Source organism: Calonectris borealis, chromosome 21 (assembly GCF_964195595.1).
Source record: "Calonectris borealis chromosome 21, bCalBor7.hap1.2, whole genome shotgun sequence".
Taxonomy (NCBI): Eukaryota; Metazoa; Chordata; class Aves; order Procellariiformes; family Procellariidae; genus Calonectris; species Calonectris borealis.
In genome coordinates this window covers 5,292,322-5,316,017 of record NC_134332.1, presented here as the reverse complement: position 1 = coordinate 5,316,017, position 23,696 = coordinate 5,292,322, and the positions used below count along the sequence as shown (strand labels likewise).

Genomic DNA, 23,696 nt, shown 5'->3' with positions numbered 1-23,696 from the left:
TGTAAATATTTTATCTTATGTTGTGAATTTGGTTTGGGATGATGGACAGGTACAGTCATTAGTCTCCAGCTAGGTTCTCCAGATATGAACTTACACACTGGTACTTTGATCATTATTGAACTAAGCCCTGTGGCTATAAGCCTGTTTCCTCATGAAATTCATGTAATAGGGATAAGAGGTGGAAGTTTTCAGAAAGGTATACTCCCAATGTGTTACAATCTTTTTTTTCTCTGACATCACCAGTTCCATGCCAATGTTGCAAACTGCAAACTCCTTGCGATCTTTCTTGTGTTTGAACCACAATCCACATAAATACCTGTAGCATCTTGCTATTTTCATGTGCCTTGTAAATGCAGATGCAGATGCAGATGCAGATGCAGATGCATCAATGTCTCTCTTTGCATGCAATTTGAAAAGAGAGAATTGATGCTACATCACCTTAAAAGCTGCATGGGGCATTGTCCATGCTGCACCACTCAAGGCTCTCATTCCATAGCAATAAGAGTTTTATCCCGTGCAAAAGGAAAAAAGAAAAAAAACAACTAAGAGGAAAGGCATCACTCACAAGGCCTAGCATTTCTGCAGTGGAACAGCAGTATGAAAATGAAGTTCTGTATTTCAAAGCAGAAAAGGAACATATGGCTAATGAATCCATAGAAAATACCTGTAGCAGCTAGGGCTTCCAGAGACCAAGAGAGCTGACCTTGAGTGCTTCCATGGAGGTTAATCTGGTATTGTGTGCCAGCTGTAAGATTGGCAATTTCTGTTTCTCGATGGTTTCCCGGCAGAAAGATTTCCTGTGTTCTGCTTAAACTGGACAGGTCTTTCAGAGTGATAAAGAACTGATCAAATACCTCATCCTGTGCTGCCCAAGACAGGGTGAAACTACTGAAAGTCCTGTGTGTTATATTAAGGTCATGAAGAGCACCAGTGGCTTCTGAGATGGGAAGGTCAGTGGGCACCAAAAGCAGAGCATTAGAATCAGTGGTGGGGTTTGTTAAATAACTTAGCTCTGTAGGTGCAGGACTAGTAGGATTAAATGACGTTTCATTGTTTGATTCTTCAGGTGTTGTGACTAGATGTGCTAAACAGAGGTAAATTACAAGTTACAATTTCCTGATAATAAACCCCCAAATATACCAAAAGACAGCTAACATCTACAAAACAGTTTATATGCTTTGCATTAAAGAGCTCTAAGAACAGAGGAAACAGATGGGTACTTCTTTTTTGGAGACTGAATCCAGACCACAAGCAAAGGTAGCATCACCAAGCACAGCATGGTTTTCACACAAGCACACTAACTAGCAGGTCCAGAGCAACAACCATAAAACACAGATGAGCTGAAATGTTTCCAGCAGAGAAATGGGCACATCCTCAGTTGATGTAAATCAGTACACTTTGACTACCTCCAAAGAACTTCGCTAATTTACATCGGTGAGGATTTGAACCCTAAGTCTCTCAAACATGCCTTTTATCTTTACTACACCATGTCTGTTATTGCTTCTGATACAAACCATAGGTGGATTGCATGCCAAACATCGCAAACATATCCAAATCCAGACTGAGAAATCAGCCACAACAGAAGCATGCTAAATCTCATCCTATCCAATCAAAAACAAGCTTGGAGGAGTTATACATCTGGATACATGCAGAATTTTCAAAAAAGGTGGGGGGGACACACACATCCTTACCTAAAAAACAGGACAGGAAGAACTTGAGCAATCTTTCTTTAGAGAGATTCAAAGGAACGGAAGGGAAAAAGACTTGGCCTTCAACATGCTGAATGATCTGTGAATATATCCTGTAGCACAGTCAGATTCTGAAAATCTGAGAACTGTGGAGATCACAGAGAATGTGTTTCTGATCACAGCTGCAAGGCAACAGGCAGGTGATTTTTCTGACATGCAGAATTATCTCCTCATTAGTGGAAAACCACATCATTTCACACCTCAATGACTTCCTTGCTTTCATGCTCTACTTGCATTCAATTAAGAGAGAGCAAGTCATCTACCACCATCGATCAGATCAGAACAAATACGTACTCAGGATTCAGTATCTGTCTCCAAATTCACACATGTATCAGAAAAAAGAGTTTTCAGAGCAGAAAGATCAATTAAAAATTTTTTCAAATAAATGCAGAAATGTTATCTTGAAAATATACTCTCAGGACAAATACAGATGTAAAAACATTGTTTTTTGCTCACCTCCAGGAAGGAGAGAAGCCTGTGAGGCAAACAGTGATTTATATTTACATATATCATTGATATATTCTTGACTTAGGTAAGGGCCTTCCTTGAATTACCCCAGTACATATTCTGAACCAGGCCCTACATATGCTGCAACCTAAAGACAGCCATGTTGTCATCACACCAGCATACCTGCAATGGTAACCACTAGCATATTTCCCTCTTTCTCAGTAAACCGTCAGAACCATTTTCTGACTGCACCAGGGTTACTGAGCTCATGTAACAAAGCAGGAAGACATGCAGTATGGAACTGTTAGCCTTCTGCAACTCTCAGTTGCTTGTGCACAATTAGATGCCAACCAGATCTTTCTTATTCTGGGAACAGGCAAAAAACTATGGCATCAAGCAAATGCACTGGTACTTTTTCAGCCTTAAGGTTGTCTATTTAACATGCATAGTGGTAGCTGGGCTTTACTGTGGAGTATTTCTGCAGAAGACATACATAAATAGAGTGAGCAGACCAGTGGGGAGGAAAGGGCAGCAGTACATCACACAGGTACAGCTCCATGCTGAGGATGGTCCCACTGGGAAACTGCCATGCACCCTGAATTGGAAACTGAGGACAAAACATCCAAAACTACAAGGGAAAAAAGAAAAAAAAAAAACCCCAAGGCTGGCATTACACTCCTGATATACTGAGGATCCCTGAGAAAACCCTGTGTAATATTAGTCAAAACTGGCTTCTCATATTCCCTCATTTTACTTGACAACCCCTACTGACATTTCTCCCAGATTTCTGCCAGTTATAGTATAACCACACAAGGACTTGGTTACTCTAATCTAAATGGGAAATACAGTAACAGTTCAACTGTATTATACAAAAACTGAGAGACCAACCACCTAAATGCCACCTAAATGGCATTTTAATTCAGAATTTTGTTGTCACAAGTGGATTAATTTTATTGTGCCAACTTTGACAATTACATGGGAGGTTGCCATGTACAGATTGTCTCATGGAGCATATGTAATTATATGTAGTTACATTACCTCTGACTTTTTTTCAGACCTAGTTCTGAATATTACCTTAGGTTTAATGACTTGACTCCAACAAATGAATTTGTGGACGAGAAAGAGTGGTAGAAAGATACCACAGACAGTATCAGTGTTCATTGTTTAGCAGGTAGAATACTGTAACAGATAATGGAAAATTTGGAAAACAATCAAACTGTAGGATAACAAGACCAATGGAGTTGACTCCGCAACTAGGGGAATAGATGGAGAGAAGAGAAAGAGAGCTCTAGGATCCCTAGGTGAGTGGATGACAGCCACATAGAATGATTCATGGTGGCAAGATGAATGAATAGTAGATGCCAAAGAGCTGAAAGCTATGTAGAAAGGAAACTGGATGGACAACAAACATATGCTCTTTCTCAGACTGGAATACTTCTCAATATCATTCTCTTAGTAAAATCTTCAGGCTGAATATGGCCTAAAAATGTCTACACTGCTGTTGCTGGCCTTTTGAGGAATTCCACTGTAATGCTTCACTGGCGATTTCACTAAAAAGAATGTTAATGTCCTGCCAGGATATTTCCCCAGTTACTTGGGATGGAGCAAAGAGTGTTCTGTATTATTTCTTGCTTCTGTCTTTTGGATTCTACATTATTTTCCAAGAGAGGCTATCAGCCAGTTTCACTGCAGAGTCTCTCATCAGCTTAAGCACGCTTGTAAGACATGATGGCCTACCAAGGTATTTGCATTCTTTTCAGACCCCTTTGGTTAAACGGCTTTCCCCTCTCTCAACCAGCTGATTAAACTAGGCTTTCAGCACCTCTGAAGTTCATAAAGAAAACTTGCAGTATATCACAAGCCAGAAATACTATAGTAGCTACCACTAAAAATCCTCATACCGAAATCAGGTTCCAGGTACTCTTAGCAGAGGAATTAGCTGAAGAAATGGACAATCTTTACTGGCAAATTTAGTTTCCCTGTGGTCAGCACTGCAGTTTCCCACTGAACTGGCTCACCTAATCGTTCTTCCTATTGCTTCTTTGAGTTTGTATAAAAAAGGGTGGCGCAATCTAAGACTAACAGAAGCCAGGAGAGGAAGAGGGACTGACGCACAACACAGACAAGGGTCTTTGGTAAACAGCATAAATCTTCTTAAAAACATTCAACAGAATGGAAAAGTTACTTCCCCAAGCCATGCTCCTATGTGCAAGCCACTTCCAGAGGCAAGACAGTATCACATCCATGATTCATCAGCAGTTGCTGCACAATCTGGGTCCTTCAGCAGAGGAATTTGAGGTTGGCGCTTGGTTTCTCTAATGTCCACTCATTTATCTCCACAGGCCTCTCATGCCTGATGTATTACCATCCGTCCTCCTCCAGGACCCACATTGTGCTACACAGGCAGGGTTCCAGAATCAGAGCAAGAAAGAACAAAGCTGCAGTCTGACTGCTCAGCTTCCTCAGAGCTGGGTTACGTGCTCGCCCTACAGATTAGTTGTTAATCTGATGTAACATTCTCAAGACATGCTGCCAGAAAGATCCCTCCAACTAGTAAAATGGCTCACTTTCTTTGATTTCTGAAGTGGTTCTAAACCAAAACCTTAGTGCAATGCTGGGGGAGACCTCTAACAAATAAGCAGTACCCTAGTTTGTGATACCGTTGTTAATAACAGAAAGGAGGTACCTGTTGTAGCCACAGTTTCCAGAGGAGAAGAGCGCTGTTCTCCAGCCAATCCATACACCTTGATTTTATAGGAAGTGTTAGCTTGGAGGCCGTCAATCACAGCACCTAGGGATTCTCTGGGCAGGAAGGTTTCTGCAGGGGGCCCAGCTGCCAATGACACTTCCTCGTACTCCACCACAAAACTACTGTAGACTCCTGTATTCGCATACCATGAGACACTAAAGCTGTGGTCTGTTACCCTCAAGACCACAAGGTCCCTCAGTGCATCCTCCTGCATCCCTGAGGCCTCTGGAGCAAGAAGGCTCCCAGAGCCAGAAAGCTCCTCTGGGTCAAGAGTCATTGCCTGCATTAGGGTTAGACTATATAGAGCTACAAGGAAACAAACAAGCAAGTATCAATGTGAAATATTCAGTCTTTTCTTTTCAGCAAAACATAATAACATTTAGCAAACTGTTCACTTCAGAATCTTTACCATCCCTTGAATGCAGAATCATGGACATAAGTTTAAAAAAACTTTGTCACTTGAGCTGCACTTCATCCATATGAAGAAGCAACAGAAGGCTGCCATCCTATACTATGGAAGAGTTTGTGACATGTCCTTTGCTAGAGGTTCATGAGCTCTTAGTGTTTCAGCTGTCTGTGTGTGGAGAGTTATATATCTAAAAAGATAACAGGAAGAATGTGAGAATGTGAGGAGGCACCAACAGAAGATCCTCAGCTCTGGGGCTGAAAGAACCTTTACCCTTAGTGATAGATAATTCACTACGCAAACAAATAAAAATCACATGGGAAACTCCTGAATACCGGCAGGCAGAGAAGCCTGACTGAACCATCAAGAGGCTGGGAAGAATATAAGATGAAAATCTGGCAATCTGGAGAAGCAAAGGAAACTCTGAAAAGAAAAACTCTCAGCCCTTCCACAGTTCCTGGCTTCCTTGTTCAGCAGGGATGGCACATGCCCCTCTAAACAGCAGTACTGTGTCCTCCACCCACCAAGAAGAGCTAGTCCAGTCCTAGCCATGCTACTGGCATTTTCCACTTCAATCATTCCTCTCTCTCCCTGGTTGCTTCAAGCACTCTCCCCAGCAATGCAGTGGACCTGAGGTCCTCCATAGCTCTGCAAGAGAGGGTAAAACAACAAGTTTGTTTGGCTTAGCCTGAGGACTTCAGGACCTCCCAAGTACTGGGAACATGGATAAAGAGGACTGACTTGAGGGTGGACGAAAAAGTAAACTGAAGAAGAGACCTCTTGTCTTATATCCCACAGGCTTACAGAGCATTTCTGCCTCTCCATGCTCATGTGTTTGGATTTGTCCATTCCTACGCAGGAGGAAGGTCACAGAGACAGGTTATGTCAACTACTGCTGTTGCTTCTAAGGAGCACACTGCAGAGAACTCTTTGTTTACTGGCTGCTCTGAGTAAAGACTTAAAACAAATACACTGGCCAGATGAATGTATTTATAAAAAACCCCCAAACCAAACCAGGAAAAAGAAGCCACCTCCTGAGACTTTGGAAGCTGGTGCTGGAAAGACCAGATTGTGAAATTCCACAGCATATTGTTTCTGCCTTTTCACCGTCTGTGCATACTTCTTTCAAGACCACTGAGTCTTCAGACAGATGGGGAAACAGATAACTTTGGAAAAATAGAAGCCTGCTCACCCCTGCCACATAAACCTTCAGCTTCCTTTTGTATGTGTGTGCCCCAAGGCTTCCTAATTTTTCCCTACATTGGACACAGGCCTGACTTACGCATCAAACAAGTAATTCAGTACTGATGGGTTTCTGTAGTTTACATCATACCGTATAACTCTCTGCTGTATTGGATTACTTGACTATAATGCATTCAGAGGTTCTGCTGTCATGAGTACTACTAGAGAATATGAAACTAGTTGTGATCAGTTAAGCTGTATAGTTATTAATTTATAAAATCCACAACTTCTGGCATGTCTTTACCTCATAAATGGTCTTTAGGGAGAAAAGGATAAACACCTTAATATCTGCTAAGGATATTGTAGCTAAGGATAATTGTAGCTCACCTGATTCTGATTTCACTGTCTGCTTACTTAGAGCAGTTAAGGCTTTGCCTCACAGGATTTAGCCTGAAGGCACCTAAAGATTCAGGATACATAATTCTGTATGCAACAAACTTTGGGTCAAAATGTTGCACAAAGAATAAAACCTTATTCAATAAGTAGTCCACTGATACTGGTTAAGAAGAGTAGTTTGTACAAATGGAGATGGCAGAAATGGACCCCTCTTTGTAGGCAAATGTGACAGTCATGGTATCCAATGGAAATGGTGACTGTGACCAGATTTGTGGCTGTAGATTTTCTCGCTTTTGGATGAGAAAACTGAAAAAAGGTAACATCAGAGCCCTGTTGACCCTGCTGAAACATGATGGGTGGAGGCATGCTGTGAAGGGAATTCATTAGACAGGAACAAGCAATATTAAACACATTCTGGTTGCTCTTCCTCTTAGTTTTTGGCTGTAGAAAACAAAACAAGTTATAAGACATAACGCATAAGAAAGCAGCCTCATTTAAAACTAAGGATGAGGTCTGCATTTCCTGCAGGACAAATAGCTGCATTCTTTGTGAGCCTTCTCAAAGGATAAGCAAGAAATGGTTGAGAACATGGAGCTAAACACAAGTAGGTAGGGAAGCACACAGCTATCCCTCAGTTAAGTCTATCATGCTAGACTGAGCTAAGTCTGCTCTGCAGGCAGTTGATGATTTTAAGCAGTTCCCCAGACATGGCTTACAAAATCAGGTGAAGTTGTACTTGGGCTAGTCATTGCCCAATGGTCTGGTGCACGGCACTCATCAAAAGCTGTTACTCACCAGTCGAACCCTTGACAGTGGTGGGTTTGCTTTTGTGTCTGCCTTTCTCCGCCACCAGACTAACGGTGTATTCTGTCCCTGCCTCCAACCCTCGCAGGATAAAAGAGGTGCTGTCCACGGGAATCTCCACTTCGTTCTTCCTTCCAGAAGGGCTAATGTAAATGAGGCGATAACGATCAAACTTGGCCACTGGTCTTCTCCAGCGAAGGGATAAAGTGGTTTCAGTAGGGTCACTGACTTCCAAGTCCTTGGGGTTATCAAGATCTACAGGTTAAAAAAGCAAAGTTGAGTTGTCTCTGAACTGCCCTGGGACAGTTTTTCAGGCATCTGTAAACAGAGCAACATCTATACGCGGTGTCTAGTAACAGCTCAGGGTCTTATCCATCTTTTGGGCTTCAAAAGCCCCCTTGCTTGATATAGGTAGAGGATGATGAAGTTCTCTTTTGCAGACAAACCACACTAGAACAAATTTCCCCCACTTACACTCACTTCAGCAGGCATTGAAAGGAGGAGAGGCAAAATTTAAGCCTTCAGAGAATTTACCTGGGAAAAGGGGGATATTGTGAGAAAAATCCTGGATTTGAAGGGTGGTCAGGACTATTGCAACCACTGAGGCTGCGCTCTTTATCAGATCAACCTTTTGGCCATAATCACCATTCCTGCCAGAAACCCTCACAATTAAAGGATGGCCAGAGTAATCAGTGTAAGCATAATTACCATTAAGGAGCTCACCTGGAGATGAAACTCCCAGAGCATTAAGAGATCCTCATATAGGAAAAGGAAGCCAGATTCAGAGGTCAGGATCTTTGGGGAAATGTTTTTTCTTCCCCTTGAGGAGATATGTCTCATTGGTACCAAAATGAAATAAAGAACTTTCTAAAACATTTCTTACAGTGTTACTTGGAAAAGAAAGAAACATCAGAGTGGCTCCACCTGACTTGCTGTTTTCTCCAGAGCACAAAGGAGGATCAAGCTACTCACCAGTGCCAGCATTAATGGTAGCAGGAGCGCTTTCCCTGTCCTGTCTCACTGCTGTCACTCCAATGCCATATTCAGTTCCAGGCCTCAAACCTAAGAGATGAGGAATAGAAGTATGAGTTCCTGTCCATGGACTATGCCTATGGGCATTTATTTAAATAAGGAAGCCTGAATGTATGCAAGGTCAGATATATACTTTCCTGTGTATGCTGAGAATCAAGGTTTCAGTTGACCCTCCAGCTGACCTGATGTTAATAAATCTTTGTCCATATACATGCCAAAGGATAAAGATTGTGGCTGACTGAGACTGCATTTTGGACACTATGCAAATGCATAATCAGAGATAGCTTCTACTTTCAAGAGCTTGCAGTATAGGTACTTCTGCCAAAGAAAAGCAGGAAGATGTCCATATTACATGGAGAAAGTACCATTATCTAGCTTTGCAGGCTGGTAAGGCAACTCACAGGTACACAGAAAAGTTGTGGACTGGCATCAGTAAGTACCATCCCCAGCACATGGAGAAGCCTTTTGAACTCAGGGATGTGAAGCTATCTCCACAAAGACATGTAGCTACCTAGAACTCAGGGAACTGACTAGTAGGAGTCAGAGATGCACATGAAAGTGAAATGGCTACACACCTTCTGTTGGCTAGTTATCCATCTGCAGGTGTGCAAACATATATCACATATATTTTAATTTAATTGCTTGTACCTCTTATGTATAGTGACCAAGAGGACATTTTTTCACTACACTACTGTGCTCTAAGGTGTCAACAGTGGCATGTCATTAACGACAATCTCCCCATTCCCCTACCTGTGAGTGTAGCTCTGGTTGTTGCTTGGTTGCCCTTTGGCACTGTGATCTCAGCATGGTCTCCACCAGAGATGGGAGCAAACTTAATTCGATAGTTATCGATATTTGCATGGCTGTTCTTCCACTCCAAAGTAATGCTATTGTCTGTCTGTGACACCCGCCTCAGGTTTCTTGGAGCATCTAAGTCTGTAATCAATCAACCAATAGATAAATAAATAAATAAACAGGAATAATTCTTTTATGACAGCAGTCTCTTAATGACAGTACTTTTTAGAAGGTGAAATGATCCATAAAGCTGAAGTTAGGTTTCTTCTGACACGATACCACTATGTTCTTAACTACATCAAGCAGATTTCTTTTAGCATGAAGTGGAGAGTTCACTAGCTTTGGGAAAAAAATCAGTGGAAGAAATTTGGCTTTTATCTTCTGAGACAAAAATAACATTTTCAATTTTAGTAATTATTTTTTGTTACAACATAGGCTTGTGGAAAAACATATTTGGATGAGAATACTATTTTTTTCCTTTATAAATACCTCAGCTTTCAAAAGAAAAAAGGCTGCTAAGAAAGAAGAATTGATCATCTCTAAAATTTCTGTTCAGTAAGTATCTTGCATTCATGGCTGAAAGGAACTCTAAGTCTCAAAACAAAAGGTGAATATTATGTAGAAATTTAATGGGCTTTCACTGTTCACACCTATAGTAGACTCAAATCCTGCTCTGAATGAACAACTACATTTTGGGATGAAAAGGGAGGTAATTCTCTATGTACATTTACTCGTCTCCCTTAATGTATCAAACCTTGATAATATGCTAAAGGACTCACACTTTCATAAAGCATTCCCAGGATTGCTAAGCAGCAAAGTAAATTTATAAAAGCATGACAGAAAACATTTGCAGAACTGAAGAAGGAAAAAAAGCAAAGTTCTCTGCTAATCTGTTACACATTTAGACAAACAGAAATAAAGTCTTACATGGAATAGGAACCACGGAAGATATTTAGCTCAGCAGATAGACAAGTAATCCAGAGGAATTTGTTTCCTGAAGTAGGGATTTAGGGTATGATGAGCAAAAGCTTCTAAGTGACTTAATAACATAATTCCCATTTTCAAAAAATTAGATACTTGGGAGGGGTCTAAATATTTTGTTGAACCAGTAAGGTATATAAGCCACAGAAGAACATTTTCCACTTTCATGTACCTCTGTAACAGTGCTGATTCTCTGTTGAAGCAGTAACTATTAACTCAAGCAACATGACACAAACAGCACAGGAAGATTGATGGTGATTGCATTACCTTCCCAGAAGTTTGGATTGATATCCAAGCCTCTTACCTGTGACAAAGACTTCTTTCATAGGGTCACTCTCCATATCTCCTCGACGAGAGATGAGCATCACTTCATACTCTGTGTGCGGCCTCAGATTTCCAATAGAATATTGGTTTTCATCTTCAGAGAGGTCAATGGTTGTCCTGTCCCCTGGAACATCCTTGGGGCCGTAAGTGAGCTCTATGCCTTCAATTTCAGCCAAGGGTTTGGACCACGTGATAAGAGCTGTGGTGTCTGTGACATCTTTTGCCTCGATCTGGCTAGGGGCATCAAGCTCTGTTACAAAAAGAGAAAAAGGTGGTTTTTTAAAGAAATCTTGCAGGAAAACTCATACACATTCTTGTGCTTTTAATTGCTGATTCAGAGCAAAATTAAAATGGCTTCTACCAACCGAAGCTTATCTTCAATTACTTGCTTCCTTTACTTTCTATAGTTGTAGAAGAAAGTGACAAATGGAGTCAATTCATCAGAAGCAAATTCATCAAAATTAATTAACATCAGAAGCTGCCAAAGGAAAGACAAGCAGGAAACCTAAGAGGTTCTCCATTGCACAATAGAAACTCTCATTTAAATAATTTCTTCATGCAAATATCACCAGGGTGAAATAAATTCTAGTTCCTGTTCATGTACCTTTTGGAAAAGAATAAAAGTGCATACTGCTTGCTACCTTCTAGCTAAACATAAATTTCCTTTCCTCTTCAAACAGGTAATTTGGAAAGGAATTAATTTCTCCTCATGTATTCTTCATTAGCAGCTCCACTACTTTCTTTTTTCCCCCTATCAATTCACAGTATAGAGCTTGTCTTTCTCTTTGTTTAAGAACTCCGTAGGCTACACCAAACAGCAGTTGTTTTATTGGTGGCACTACACCAAATACAGGTTGTGCTTACTTGTGGTTATCACTCTGGATAGTCCTGGTCCTCTGGTATTGTTTTTCACTATATGAAGGGATACATTATATTGTTGCCCTGGTGCCAAACCTGGCTGCATGTAAGATGTCTCTGGCCTTTTCAGGCTGCTGGTTATATCTCCATTATCATCCTTTTTCTGTAACACATGGAACAATCAGTTAGTATAAATATAAAAAATCCAGGATCTTTCACTTATATATGGCCTCTATACAAGAAACACTGCTTCCTTACCATGTTACGGAAGACCAGCTCCCAGCCATCAAATGAAAAGTTCAGAGGATCCCACTCCACCTGGACGGATGTTTCTCTAACAGATTTGAATTTCAGACCTTCTGGAGCCGGCAGATCTGTGAGAGAAAAAAGGTATACCGCTACATGAGCCACATGTTCCCATAAATAGGGCACGGAGAGTGGGACATCTTTCCACCACTATAAATATCTGCCATGTAGGTATCTGCATCTGAGATGTTTAAACCCTTTTCACAACCAGTTATTCTGTCTTTGGAGAAACACGCCTGTTTTAGATGTCACCTTAGAGTAATTTTTCCCTATAAATCTCTATTTTTGCCCTCTTGAAATAAGCCTAGTGTGGACATTTGAAGTTAGGTGAGATTAATCCTGCCCCAGGTCTCTAAAAATGAGCACAGTGACAGAAGTCAAAGAGCATCTTTTGAGGCTGGGATGTTTAGATATGATTGTGGTGTGCACAATACAAAAAGGAAGATGAACAACAAATGAACAGACAGGCAGATAGAAAGTAAGTTGTGGTAAAACACACTGAAGATGCAAAACAAATATATCCTCCATTCTAGTCAAAACAGTTTGAATCCAAATGATTTCATATTGCTCTTTTACACTCTGCTACGTTTTTATATTTTTTCAGGAAGCATTACCAGATTTTAAAAACGTACCTTATTATGAAGAAGCAAAGGGGCTTAATTTACAAAGACCCCATGACATTCATTGGGAGGCACTGCAGAGAGCAGAAGAGCTAGTGAACTGTACTGTTAACACAGTCATTGGTATTGGAAAAGAACAGAAAATGAAAGTGCAGAAGGCTGTCTTCATCCAGAATAGAAGATGAATTGAAAATAGAAAATACAAAAGAAATAATACCCTGAAAAAGGGGTGCAAACAAATACATACTATGGGCAAATAAATATATACTATGGAACAGACAAAGGAATGAATACAGGGAATATTAAACTTACATGTTGCTACCCTGGCACTGACTGGAATACTCTTCTTGTTTTTAAGGATTGCAAAGACACGGATAAAGTATTCTACACCTGGCTCCAGTTCATGAATAGTGGCAGCTGTCTGGTTTCCTGGCACGGTGAACTGCATATCTAAGCCACCACTGCTGGTAGGAACATAGGTGATGAGGTACTCATTGACAAGATTCTCATGCTTCCATTCCAGATTTACGGTTTTATCTGTTACGTTTGTCACAGTCAGCTCAGTTGGAGGAGACACTAGGAAGGGGAAAAAACCAAAACAAACTTGTAAGAAGTTTTCAAGGCTCACAAAATAATGACTTACCCAGTTTCACATTTTCCCAGAAGCAGTTTATAAGAATTATCTAACAAACAGGGAATGGGAAGCCACGTCACACAAATTAGCAGCTTGAAGAAAAGAACGTTCAGCTGATGAAGACTACAGACATTTCCAAAAGTTATGGGCCAATTTCTACTCTCACACTTGCACACAACCTATGGCTGACGGTGTTCCAGGTCCTCCTCTCATGGCTACTGCACAAGACTACTATAGCTGGGTCCCTAGGGATTCAAACATTTAATTCAAATGCCAGCAACACATGATTTTATAGCTGGAAGTCCTGGGGTTTGGATACACAGAATTGCACAGATTTTCCAAGGTAAAATAAAACATGATTTTTTTTTTTAAATACTTTCAATAGATTACTCCACATTTGCACATGCAAGAGCACAAAATGTGGCTTGGGAGTCTTCCAGAAGGAGGAGATGAAAAATGGGAATTTCTTTTCAAGGATATTCATTGTCTTTTATAACGTTCCCAACCCCAAAGTACTCTTTGATTACTCTACAAAGATCTTAGTTCCTAAAGAAAACTACCTCCTTTATAGCGTAATGCCTGTCATTATCTAGCTGCCAAAATTTTCTATCAATTTCCATAGAGTCAGTGGTACTGGGAAACTAAACATGTGGCTTTATAGCTAAGTTTCCACCCCAGCTGATTCCATGATTTTACTCTAAGCTTCGTCAGATCTAACATACACACACACACATATATATACACATATGTAAAATATACAAAACATCAAGTTTTACTTTAGTTAGAAAAATCTATTTGGTCAATTGAGAGACAGCCAAGGTCCCTGTAATAATCCTGAAAGCTTGCACTGCAATATTTGCAACATCTGGCAATTCCATCGTAACAGTTGTCTCATGCAGATCACTCAGACAGGACAACGTTATTTTCTGTGTGTGCCTTGCCTCCACTACACCCTCTGCCTCCACCAGGGCTCCAGCTCAGAGATCTACCTCCAAAGCAAAGTCGCTGAGCCCTTGGGGTCTGTCAGTGTATATTGTCAGTGCTGTGTGTTTCATTTTTGGCTCCTACAATAGTGATGGCGTTGTAAATGCAAACCCCTTTCTTACCCATCCAGGGTGAGACTGGGAACCAGCACCTGGCTGTAAGAAACGTTTGATACCCAGGCTCTTCATTCACTAACATTGATTATCCACGTTATCTCATTACTGCAAAGCCTTCTTCTTTAGTCAAAATTCAGTCGATATTCTTTTGACTAATGCTGCCTAATACCTAGTAAGAAGACTCTGGATACAACTCCGTCTTCTCCATAGCTAGAACAGTTTCTTTCAGATGCATTTTTTTTAGCATCAAGAGGTACTATGAGAAACTGAAAGGTCATGGTGACAAATCCTAGCCAGTGCTAGCTACAGCTCCAGTGACATTGTGGTGGGAGCAAACTTGGAGATAACAAATGGACTGCATCACCATTATCAGCCTGTTGGCTTGCTCACCACCAAAAGTCACCAGCAACCGCTACACTATATAGCCCTGAAAAGTAAGGGAGGCCAAGAGCTTGCTACTGGTGTTATTACTTCCCTGATTCAGCTGTTTGGACTATGATAAGGACGACTGTCAAGAGGGCCCAGGTATATGGAAAAGGTTCACAGAGCCTCCGAGGCTGCTGGATGGACACAGGAAATTACCCAGAGGAAGCGATTCAAAAGGAACATTGCAACCTACCATCGGAGCAGTCATTCCCCATGTAACCATCCTCACAGACACACCGTCCGTCGATGCAGCGGCCCGCATTGTTGCAGTCATTGGGGCAGGACCGTTCACGGCAGTCCTCCCCCATGAAGCCCTCATGGCACACACAGCGCCCATCGATGCAGCGCCCGCGCCGGTGGCAGTCATTGGGGCAGGACAACTCGCTGCAGTCCTCCCCCGTGAAGCCATTGTCACACTGACAGTGCCCCTCCACACAGCGCCCACGGTTGTTGCAATCGTTGGGGCACCGCAGCTCCCCACAGTCCTCCCCTGTGTACCCCTCGTCACACACACACTGCCCATTGACACAGAGTCCATGGTTCTTGCAATCATTGGGGCACCGCAGCTCACCACAGTCGTCCCCGATGAATCCCTCGTGGCACACACACTGCCCATTGACACAGCGCCCACGGTTGTTGCAGTCACTGGGGCACCGCAGCTCCCCGCAGTCCTCTCCAATGAATCCTTCGTGGCACACACACTGCCCGTTGATGCAGCGCCCGCGGTTGTGACAGTCGTTAGGGCACCGCAGCTCCCCACAGTCCTCACCCAGGTACCCCTCATGGCAGATGCAGCGACCACCCACACAGCGCCCGCGGTTGTGGCAGTCCTTCGGGCACCTCTTCTCACTGCAGTCATCCCCCACGAAGCCCTCATAGCAGACACACAGCCCGTTCTCACAGCGCCCATTGCCATTGCAGTTGTTAGGGCAGGTCAGCTCCCCACAGTCCTCCCCAGTATAGCCCTCCTCGCAGAAGCAGGTCCCGTTGACACAACGCCCACGGTCAAAGCAGTCATTGGGGCAGATGAGCTCACTGCAGTCCTCGCCGGTGTAGCCCTCATCGCAGACACACTCGTTGTCCACACAGCGCCCACGGTTGTGGCAGTTGTTGGGGCAGAGGGGCTCGCTGCAGTCCTCACCAGTGAAGCCCTCATGGCACACGCAGTGCCCGCTCACGCACCTCCCATGCACACTGCACCCCTGGGAGCAGAGCTCTTCGCTGCAGTCTGTGCCTGTGTACCCCTCAAAGCACACGCAAACCCCATCCACGCACTTGCCTTGGTCGTTACAGTCAGACGGGCAGGTGGCCTGGCTGCAGTCCTCGCCAGTGAAGCCTTCATTGCAGATGCATTTGCCCCGGACGCAGAGGCCCCGGTTGAAGCAGTTGCGTGGGCAGTCCGGTTCAGAGCAGTTAGGGCCTTTCCAGCCAGGCTCACAAATGCAGCCGCAGATCTCAATGCTGTAGTTGCCATGTCCACTGCAATAGGGTGTTGTGTCCAGGCGACCTGTACCAATGATCCGGAAAACCCATTACTCCCCTTGGCTCTGGGATGCGTTAAGTCAGTGTGGCACACATGACCTAAACGGGGTTTGATTTTCCCAGCTCCCTGCAGGACATAATTTCCAGAATCACCAAAGCTTTTGAATGAGAATTCCTCCTTCTTTCTCTAGTGAGATTTAGTTTACCAGGAATGCTTTAATTCACACTAATGCCAGGGAAGAGCCCCTGCCAACTACTTCGTAAATGAGCATGCTGGATTCCTCTGCCCTTCTCAAAATCCCTCTTGCACTGACTGAGCAGCTTTCCTGACTGCTTCATTAGGGCATGCACCATGAAGCATTATTCACCAATTCACTCCAGAACATAAAAAGCCAGCAGCATGCTGTATCATCAACTGTGAGACTGGCTCTGTGCTCGGAGGGACAGATGACTACTGAGAAGATCTGTGTTTTCCCTCTTGTATGACCAATCTCTTACCTCAGTTTAAAAAACAGCTGGAAGGATACTTTTTTTCCCCTTCTCTAACTATTTGTGCTTGTCTATTGCCTTATGCCCTGCTGCATTTTCATTGGTCTCTATTAAAGAAAACTTGGAAACAAAAACGGTTACATTGGCAGCTTACTAAAGGGGATAAAATGTGGAGCCAAGAGCTTGGACTGCATGAGTTTTAATCTTAACTCCGATACAGATTGTCACCATGCCCAAGTGCCGTACATTCTCAGTGCCACAGCTACAAAGCAGCCCAGGCAGGCTTCTGACCCACAGATTCAGAAAGCTGCAAAATTGTGAATGAGTGTATTTTGCAAGCTGGCCAAATACATTCCCAGTTTTGATTACGTTTCAAATTTAACAGGTTGACTTTTGCTCATTCTTGAAACAGATTTGAGTATCTACTCTAAACAAGATCTACAGCCAGCACAAGAATTTCACCAAGAGCAGCTCCCCAGTCTGCCTTACCTTCTACTGCCTGGGAATTAGGACAGCATCCAGCCCCGCTGGCACACTGCTCCCGTAGGGAGGATACCAGACCCTCCAGCTCCTCTAGTCTGCTCAGCAGATCCTTAATGTCTGGGGCAGCTGCACAGCCACAAGCCCGGCGGGGAATGTTAATACGATGCGTGAAGACAATCTGGTTCTCCTCATTCACCGTGTGCTCCTCGTAATTCTTGACGGGCTCAATTTCCGCCTTCAGGTCTGCATCACCGCTTGCTGTATCCAGGTCCACAGAGCAAAGGGAGCCAACAGGCAACTTAATGTTGTAGACATGGTTAAAAACCACAGGCTGATTATCCTCTGGCAAGCTCACGTTTAGCCCAGTCTCCCGCTTCTGCCGGATAATTCGCTTGATGAGTCCACCACGGACATGCTGGTACAGCAAAGCTAAGATTGCACAGGCCAAAACCTGGGTGGGGAGTCCCATTGCGGCGTACAGTTCCTTTTCAAAGCTGATGAAGTCTTACGTATGTTTGGCCTTTGTAATCTGGAGCAGAAATTGGAGAGCCAGTTAAAACCAAGTTGGATATCCTTTCCTTTCCTGGCACACTTGTTCCCTAAAAGAAGAAGGAGCAACAAAAGGCCTATGACACTGAATGTGTGCTGGCATCCCTAATGAACGTGGCTGGGGTGCTACTCAATGTACGATCTCACTTCACCCAAGCTGCTGAGCTTTTTCTTATATATAATAAGAGTGCATTACCTTGTTTTCTAGGATCTCGGTGTGCTTGTGAACAAAATGTCACAGGACATGAACCTTGAAGGAAGCTACTATTATTTCCAATTTAGAGCAAGTATAGTGGAGTATGGAAGGTTTAACTGCCTCAAGCAGAAGACCAGGGCAAAGAAGCTTGCTGAGTCTCATCTCAACTGAGAACGCTACTTTCAGGCAGAGGTACAAATATATGTTGTTTCGATTCAACTAACGTTAAAAGTCTGTATTTCCTTCACGCTTTAGTCCACTGCTTGAAGGTTACTGAAAGCTGGATCATGTAAGAAACTGGAGACATTGACAAAAGGCATATTAACACTGCTAAGGTCATTGCAGCCCTTTTCCATATGCTTTAAATTATTCCAATTGCTTGGGAATCTGAACTCCAAGGCTTGTAGCCCACTAGTAAGTTTCACTTTACTGATGATTTGTCTACAGCATGAAGATAAAAGGAGCTCTCTGGAGAACGCTGCAGGTTGAAGGTTCTGCTGTCAGTGCTTGTATCATAGCTAGCAATATTTTAACATAGAAGTAGTGAGACACAACAGAAGATGAGACTCCAACAAGGGAGACACACTGTAAGAAACAGCCATAGAAATACACATGTGCACACACACAAAAAAGGGAGAGGAAGAGAAGGAAAAGAAATCCTTTGATCATCTAAGTCCTTCAAGAAAGAGAGAAAGCTTTACATCAATACAGGTGTAAAAAAGTCTTTTTAGCAACCAATGCACCTTTTCACTAGGCAACATTTCCCACTGTCTGATCTTTCATCACCTATAATACAAGAGCTCGCTTATGGTTACAAGCACCTGGCTGGGCTGTACTAGCTCTTCCTGAAACTCATTCTTTTCAATTAGCTTCAATATTTCCTCTTCCTCCTCAGTCTGTACCAGTTCCTTTCAAATGATATGAGCCAGGGGACCTGAAAGACATTTATTGACTTCCATGCAGAATCAACCGTTCAGCATGTAGAGTGAGAACCAAAAGCAGCTAATGGACTGACTAAACAAGTGCACCTAATAAATGTCATCTTAGCATTTGTTTTCCTTTCTACTCCCAGAAAAGCTTGGTTAAACAGTTAGGTCAGTGACTGTGCTTTCACTAGTTGTAAGCTAGTGAAATGCCAGTAATGGAGGAAACGGCAATTTATTCTCCAAACACCATGGTTTTGATGATAATTCATTTGTCAGATAGGAGACTAGCTTCTTCCATCCTTCTGCTTCCCCCGAAATGTAGAGATTGCTTTTTCCCCATGCTATCCCAGCTGCTTTTGTGAAAGAATGGTAATAATACATCAGACACTTTACTGAAGTTAATTTTTTTGTAGACAATGTTGAGCTCACAAAGAGTGAACTTCACCCCTTTTTATTGTGGAATAAATCAGAAGTAAACAAGCAGCAGTGGAGGCTTTTTTCTTGTCATGGAAAAACATTCAGCTTTAAGCCATTTCTAACACTTAACCCATTTGTTCAAATATGTCTGCAACGCCTGTCTGCACCAGAAGAGATCACAAGGTAGCTAATGAAGGGTAACAGAAACAGACATGGTCCAGGTCTCATTTGTGACTCAGGCCAACCCCTAAATTAGGTTGCCAGTTGCATGAAACATGTTCAGGACAGTATTTGAAGCGCGATTTTACTCTCAAACACTCCCACTTGGGGTTTGCAAATTGTTTTCCATGCAATGAAATTCCATGTGCTAAACACTTTTTGCCCTGAGACTAGGTCCTATGGCTAAAATTGGTGCCTAATCCTCAAGTAGTTATTTAAGGGACGGGCTGCTTGACAGATGCATCACCAATGGAAAATGGAACAAACTGGAAGCAGCTCTGCATCTAATTCTCACTGAATTTAAGTGAAAGTCAAGCATCAATTTCCTTACAGCTTTTGTAAATCCCAACCTACCAGAATACGGGCCTTGCCCACACCAAGAAAATTGATTGTAGTTCTTCTGCTGACTGTAGTGAGTTTACATATCATTTTATGACAGTACAAACTGTGATTTTTTAAATATGCCTGGAAAACGAAAAACCTGCTTCTGGCAAGAGCCACTGTCACTATTACCTTCACTATTGATGAAAGCCACATGAACAGGATTACTTTTACTGGATACTCATCGCATTAGAGTCAGCCAAACCTCTCAGCCTACAGATGATACTGGAAGACTTAATGTATCTTGGCTGACATCCTTTCAAAGTTTATGAAGAAGCATTGTGGTGGTCTAGAAGAAACATTGCCCAGTGGCTGATCTGTGACCTCTGTGTTTTGACACCTAGTGTGATGTCTGAGCTAGTTCAGATCAGGTGTTTCTCATCCGATCTGCCAAGGACCCAGCATGATTAGCTGAGCTCCACTCCTAGACCCGAGATTTACAAAACAAGACACCTTCATACAATTATTTATACATTAGCCATATTTTTGGCTGGAAGAACAAAGATGACATCCTTCTCTCCAACTCCCATTTTTCTCAAACACATCTAAACAACAGCTCAGACCACAATGGACCACCCAGGAGCAGGCCATTCTAGAGAGAAATGGAAGCCACAGCAACTGTCAGGCTTTGTTGTTCCTTCATTTTTCCCCATCTTCTTCCCTTCAGAACAGTTCATGTAGATTGTATTTTAAACCTGCCTCTTGGAGACATCCTCTTTATATTTCCTTTGCAGACATTAGCTGCCTAATTATTTACAGGCACCTAAAAGTCTTGCAGCAAGAGTCTGCAAAAGAAGATAACCCTTCTCATCATGATTTTGGCCTTGCTGCAATGCATATAAAAGGAGCTGGGTGATGTTTGTAGCATATCTCTCAGATATGTTGAGAGGCTTGTATGACCAAGAATGCGTCCATTTTTTACAAGCAGTTTGTCTAATACAGAACATTACTCATCCTAATTAACTGGGCCCGTCATGTCTTCCTGCCATCCTGACCACAACACAACTGCTTCAAAAATCTTGGCAATGATTATGTGGTTGGTCTGCAAAATATTCTGCTTGTCATGCAGAACAATAAAGTCTAGAGCTTGTGTTCTCCTAATCTGATCACTGGCATCTTCCCACAACCATCACCCTTCTTGGGCAAGAGTTATCTTTTACTTCTCTCCTGTTCCCTTAGGCACAATCACAATATAAATAATAACAAGAGGTGCTATGGCCTCTCACACATGTCTTAAATTTCCTTGATCAGGAGTGACTTCCTGCAGGACTGAATTTTGCAATCATTTCACTTAATGAGTTCCGTATTGGAACCAGATAAAAAATAGATCCAAGAGTGTATCTCTCGGAGTCATCTGAGGCCTGCTGCACACAGCTTTTCTTCCAAGAACAGTTAGGCAGCCTACCCATCTGAGTACAGCTTGTGCAGGTACAGGCTGAGCAATGAAACCTTGGATCACTAACAGTGGATGCACCAGCTATCATCGTAAGAGTACTTTTTTTTTTTCTTTTTTTTTTTTTTTTTTTAAATTGTGCAAGATCTTTAGAGCACATAAACTTAATGAGTGATGTATCTGAAATTGTTGGTCTAGGTGCCGAGGATAGAGATGTCAGTCTCTCTCTGATAAATGTGCTGTCCATATCAATGCGACATGGGAAGAGGGCGTTTGGCAATGGCTCAGCCACCGGGGCAGCAGTGGTGTTGAAAGTTTGGATTCTCTGCAAGGAGAATTGGGTTCAAGTTAAAGTCAGAAGAGTATGAAGATAATACACATTTTTGCATCCCAGCCACAGGCTAAACTTGCTGTGTCCTCTCTACTCCTCAGTCTTGGCTAGCCCAAAGCATGTTGCTATTCACTTTAGAGTTTCTTTGGCCTATTAAAAAATAATAGAGACTATGAATTGAGAAGCTAATCATGGCATCTATGCAGTACCAGCTGATGCAGAAAGAGACTCAGGAAAAAAATTTTCCTTGTCTTGTATAAGCACTAACTGTAAAAGTTAAACATTATCCAAAGAGGAAAAAAGAAGACTATTCCTAGAAAAACACTCCTTAAAAACCTGATCACTAGCTAGTAATACTCTTTATAATATGTGGTGGAAGTAAGATGGACTGTCAATAACACAAAGGAAAGGAATAATTTTCATTTCCACTGCAACCCTTTCATCTGAGGATCTGAAAGCACATCGTAGTCTGGCTGTCAAAAGCTGAAAAAATGTTAAGGTTATCTTTTTGTTTAGACATTCGCCCCCCTCCCCGGCCCCCCTTCTGACATCAGAACTTTTTCATGACCTTTCCATTTAGTTAGAAATTTGTTTCTTAATAGGAAATTTTCAATCAATCTTGAAAAAAACCCAGGAATCCTGACTCCCAGGGAAAGCAAAGGTAACACATGAATATTTTCCTTCCCCAAAGACATATTTGCTGGAAACCAGCAGGTGTGAGAAACTAAATTAATATTCCCATAGTTTAAAGTTCTAGTGTACCACACTAGTCTCTCTTGCAAATTCAGGAGTGGCAGAGTTGTGAGATGATTTGTGGGTATGTGGAGCGATAAATATGCAAATGAGAACCCTGTGCGATTTTAATCAAAACAGATTACAGCAGTGAAGAAATGGAGGTGTTAAAAAGTATCTCAGCTGTCCTTCTTGAAAGAGGCAGAAGGCTGATTAGATTTGCTTAGACACCCTCTACATGTCATGACTTGGAAATTAGACTTAAAGAAAGCAGGGGAAAAAAGAGAGAGAAAAGGAAACACTTCCTCTCTAAACAGATATTTCCAACATTACAGCAGGAGGGAATAAAATATCGTCAGCATATATTGGATTCAAACATATCTTGTTAAACTCTGCACAAAAGTAGCAATGGGCTGGATTCTGACAGAGAGGAAGACTTAGTTGGAGAAGAGCCATAGCCCTCTACAGAAAACAAAAAATGGTGCATTTTGAGGTTTGTTAATTGCTAACCCCAAAATACTTTTCTGTGATCTGTTAACTGAAGAAACTTCATGTTTCAAGAATTTCCACCAAGGCGTGATCTGGCCATTTGTTCCCTCAAGACTGTGGTATCCAGCAATGCACATGTGTAGGCACTGACATCATGATATCATGGTGCTCTTCTCTATCTATTGCCATACAGACAAAAGAGCCATGTTAGGAATTTGACCTGACCTGGAATACTTTCTCTTTGCAGACACGGAGAATTTGTGCGTTTTCTAAAAGGAATACAAGCAGTGCTATTACACAGTATTCGTAAATTGAAACTGCCTGCTAGAGTGCATTTTTACAAGGCAAGGCTTCAAAAGATGCAACTTTTTAAAGAAAAAGTGCTACTGTAGCTTTGCCAAGAGCCTGTGACTTTTGAGGCTCCCAGGCATCTTCTCAAACACAGATGGATTAAGTCTGAAGTAAATTGAAATGTTCTCAAAGAAAGAGGCTGGGGGAGGGGCTGAAATTTTTGACATGGCAGGCCAAAACATGAACGGTTCTGACTTCATCATCTTTCACTGCTGTTTCCATACATTCATAACTATGGAAAATAATTTTCTTTCCATTCCAACAGGGCAAAGGAATCAGCAGGGATACTCAGTGTAGGTCAAACTACATTAAATCACAGTGGAGAGCAAAAATTCGTAACAGTCCTAAACCATCAGTACTGAATCTTTCCAGCAGAAATTATCAAAGCCAAATTATTGCTTTATTTTTTCTTCTTTATTTACATTGTATTCATTCTAAGGAGAAGAATTT

General features: G+C 42.2%; 1 protein-coding gene across 1 annotated transcript in view; it reads right to left on the bottom strand.

Moving 5' to 3' along the window:
* TNC (tenascin C) overlaps positions 1 to 23,696 on the bottom strand; it is a 74,048-nt gene that overhangs the window by 31,052 nt on the left and 19,300 nt on the right. The window contains exons 2-11 of the mRNA XM_075170431.1: positions 17,269 to 17,791; positions 15,002 to 16,315; positions 12,961 to 13,224; positions 11,981 to 12,096; positions 11,729 to 11,885; positions 10,845 to 11,114; positions 9,515 to 9,700; positions 8,705 to 8,794; positions 7,724 to 7,987; positions 665 to 1,084 (exon numbers count right to left, since the gene is read on the bottom strand). Of these exons, the coding sequence (XP_075026532.1) occupies positions 665 to 1,084; positions 7,724 to 7,987; positions 8,705 to 8,794; positions 9,515 to 9,700; positions 10,845 to 11,114; positions 11,729 to 11,885; positions 11,981 to 12,096; positions 12,961 to 13,224; positions 15,002 to 16,315; positions 17,269 to 17,731 (3,544 nt within the window). The 5' untranslated portion in view covers positions 17,732 to 17,791. The remainder of the gene's footprint in view (positions 1 to 664; positions 1,085 to 7,723; positions 7,988 to 8,704; positions 8,795 to 9,514; positions 9,701 to 10,844; positions 11,115 to 11,728; positions 11,886 to 11,980; positions 12,097 to 12,960; positions 13,225 to 15,001; positions 16,316 to 17,268; positions 17,792 to 23,696) is intronic.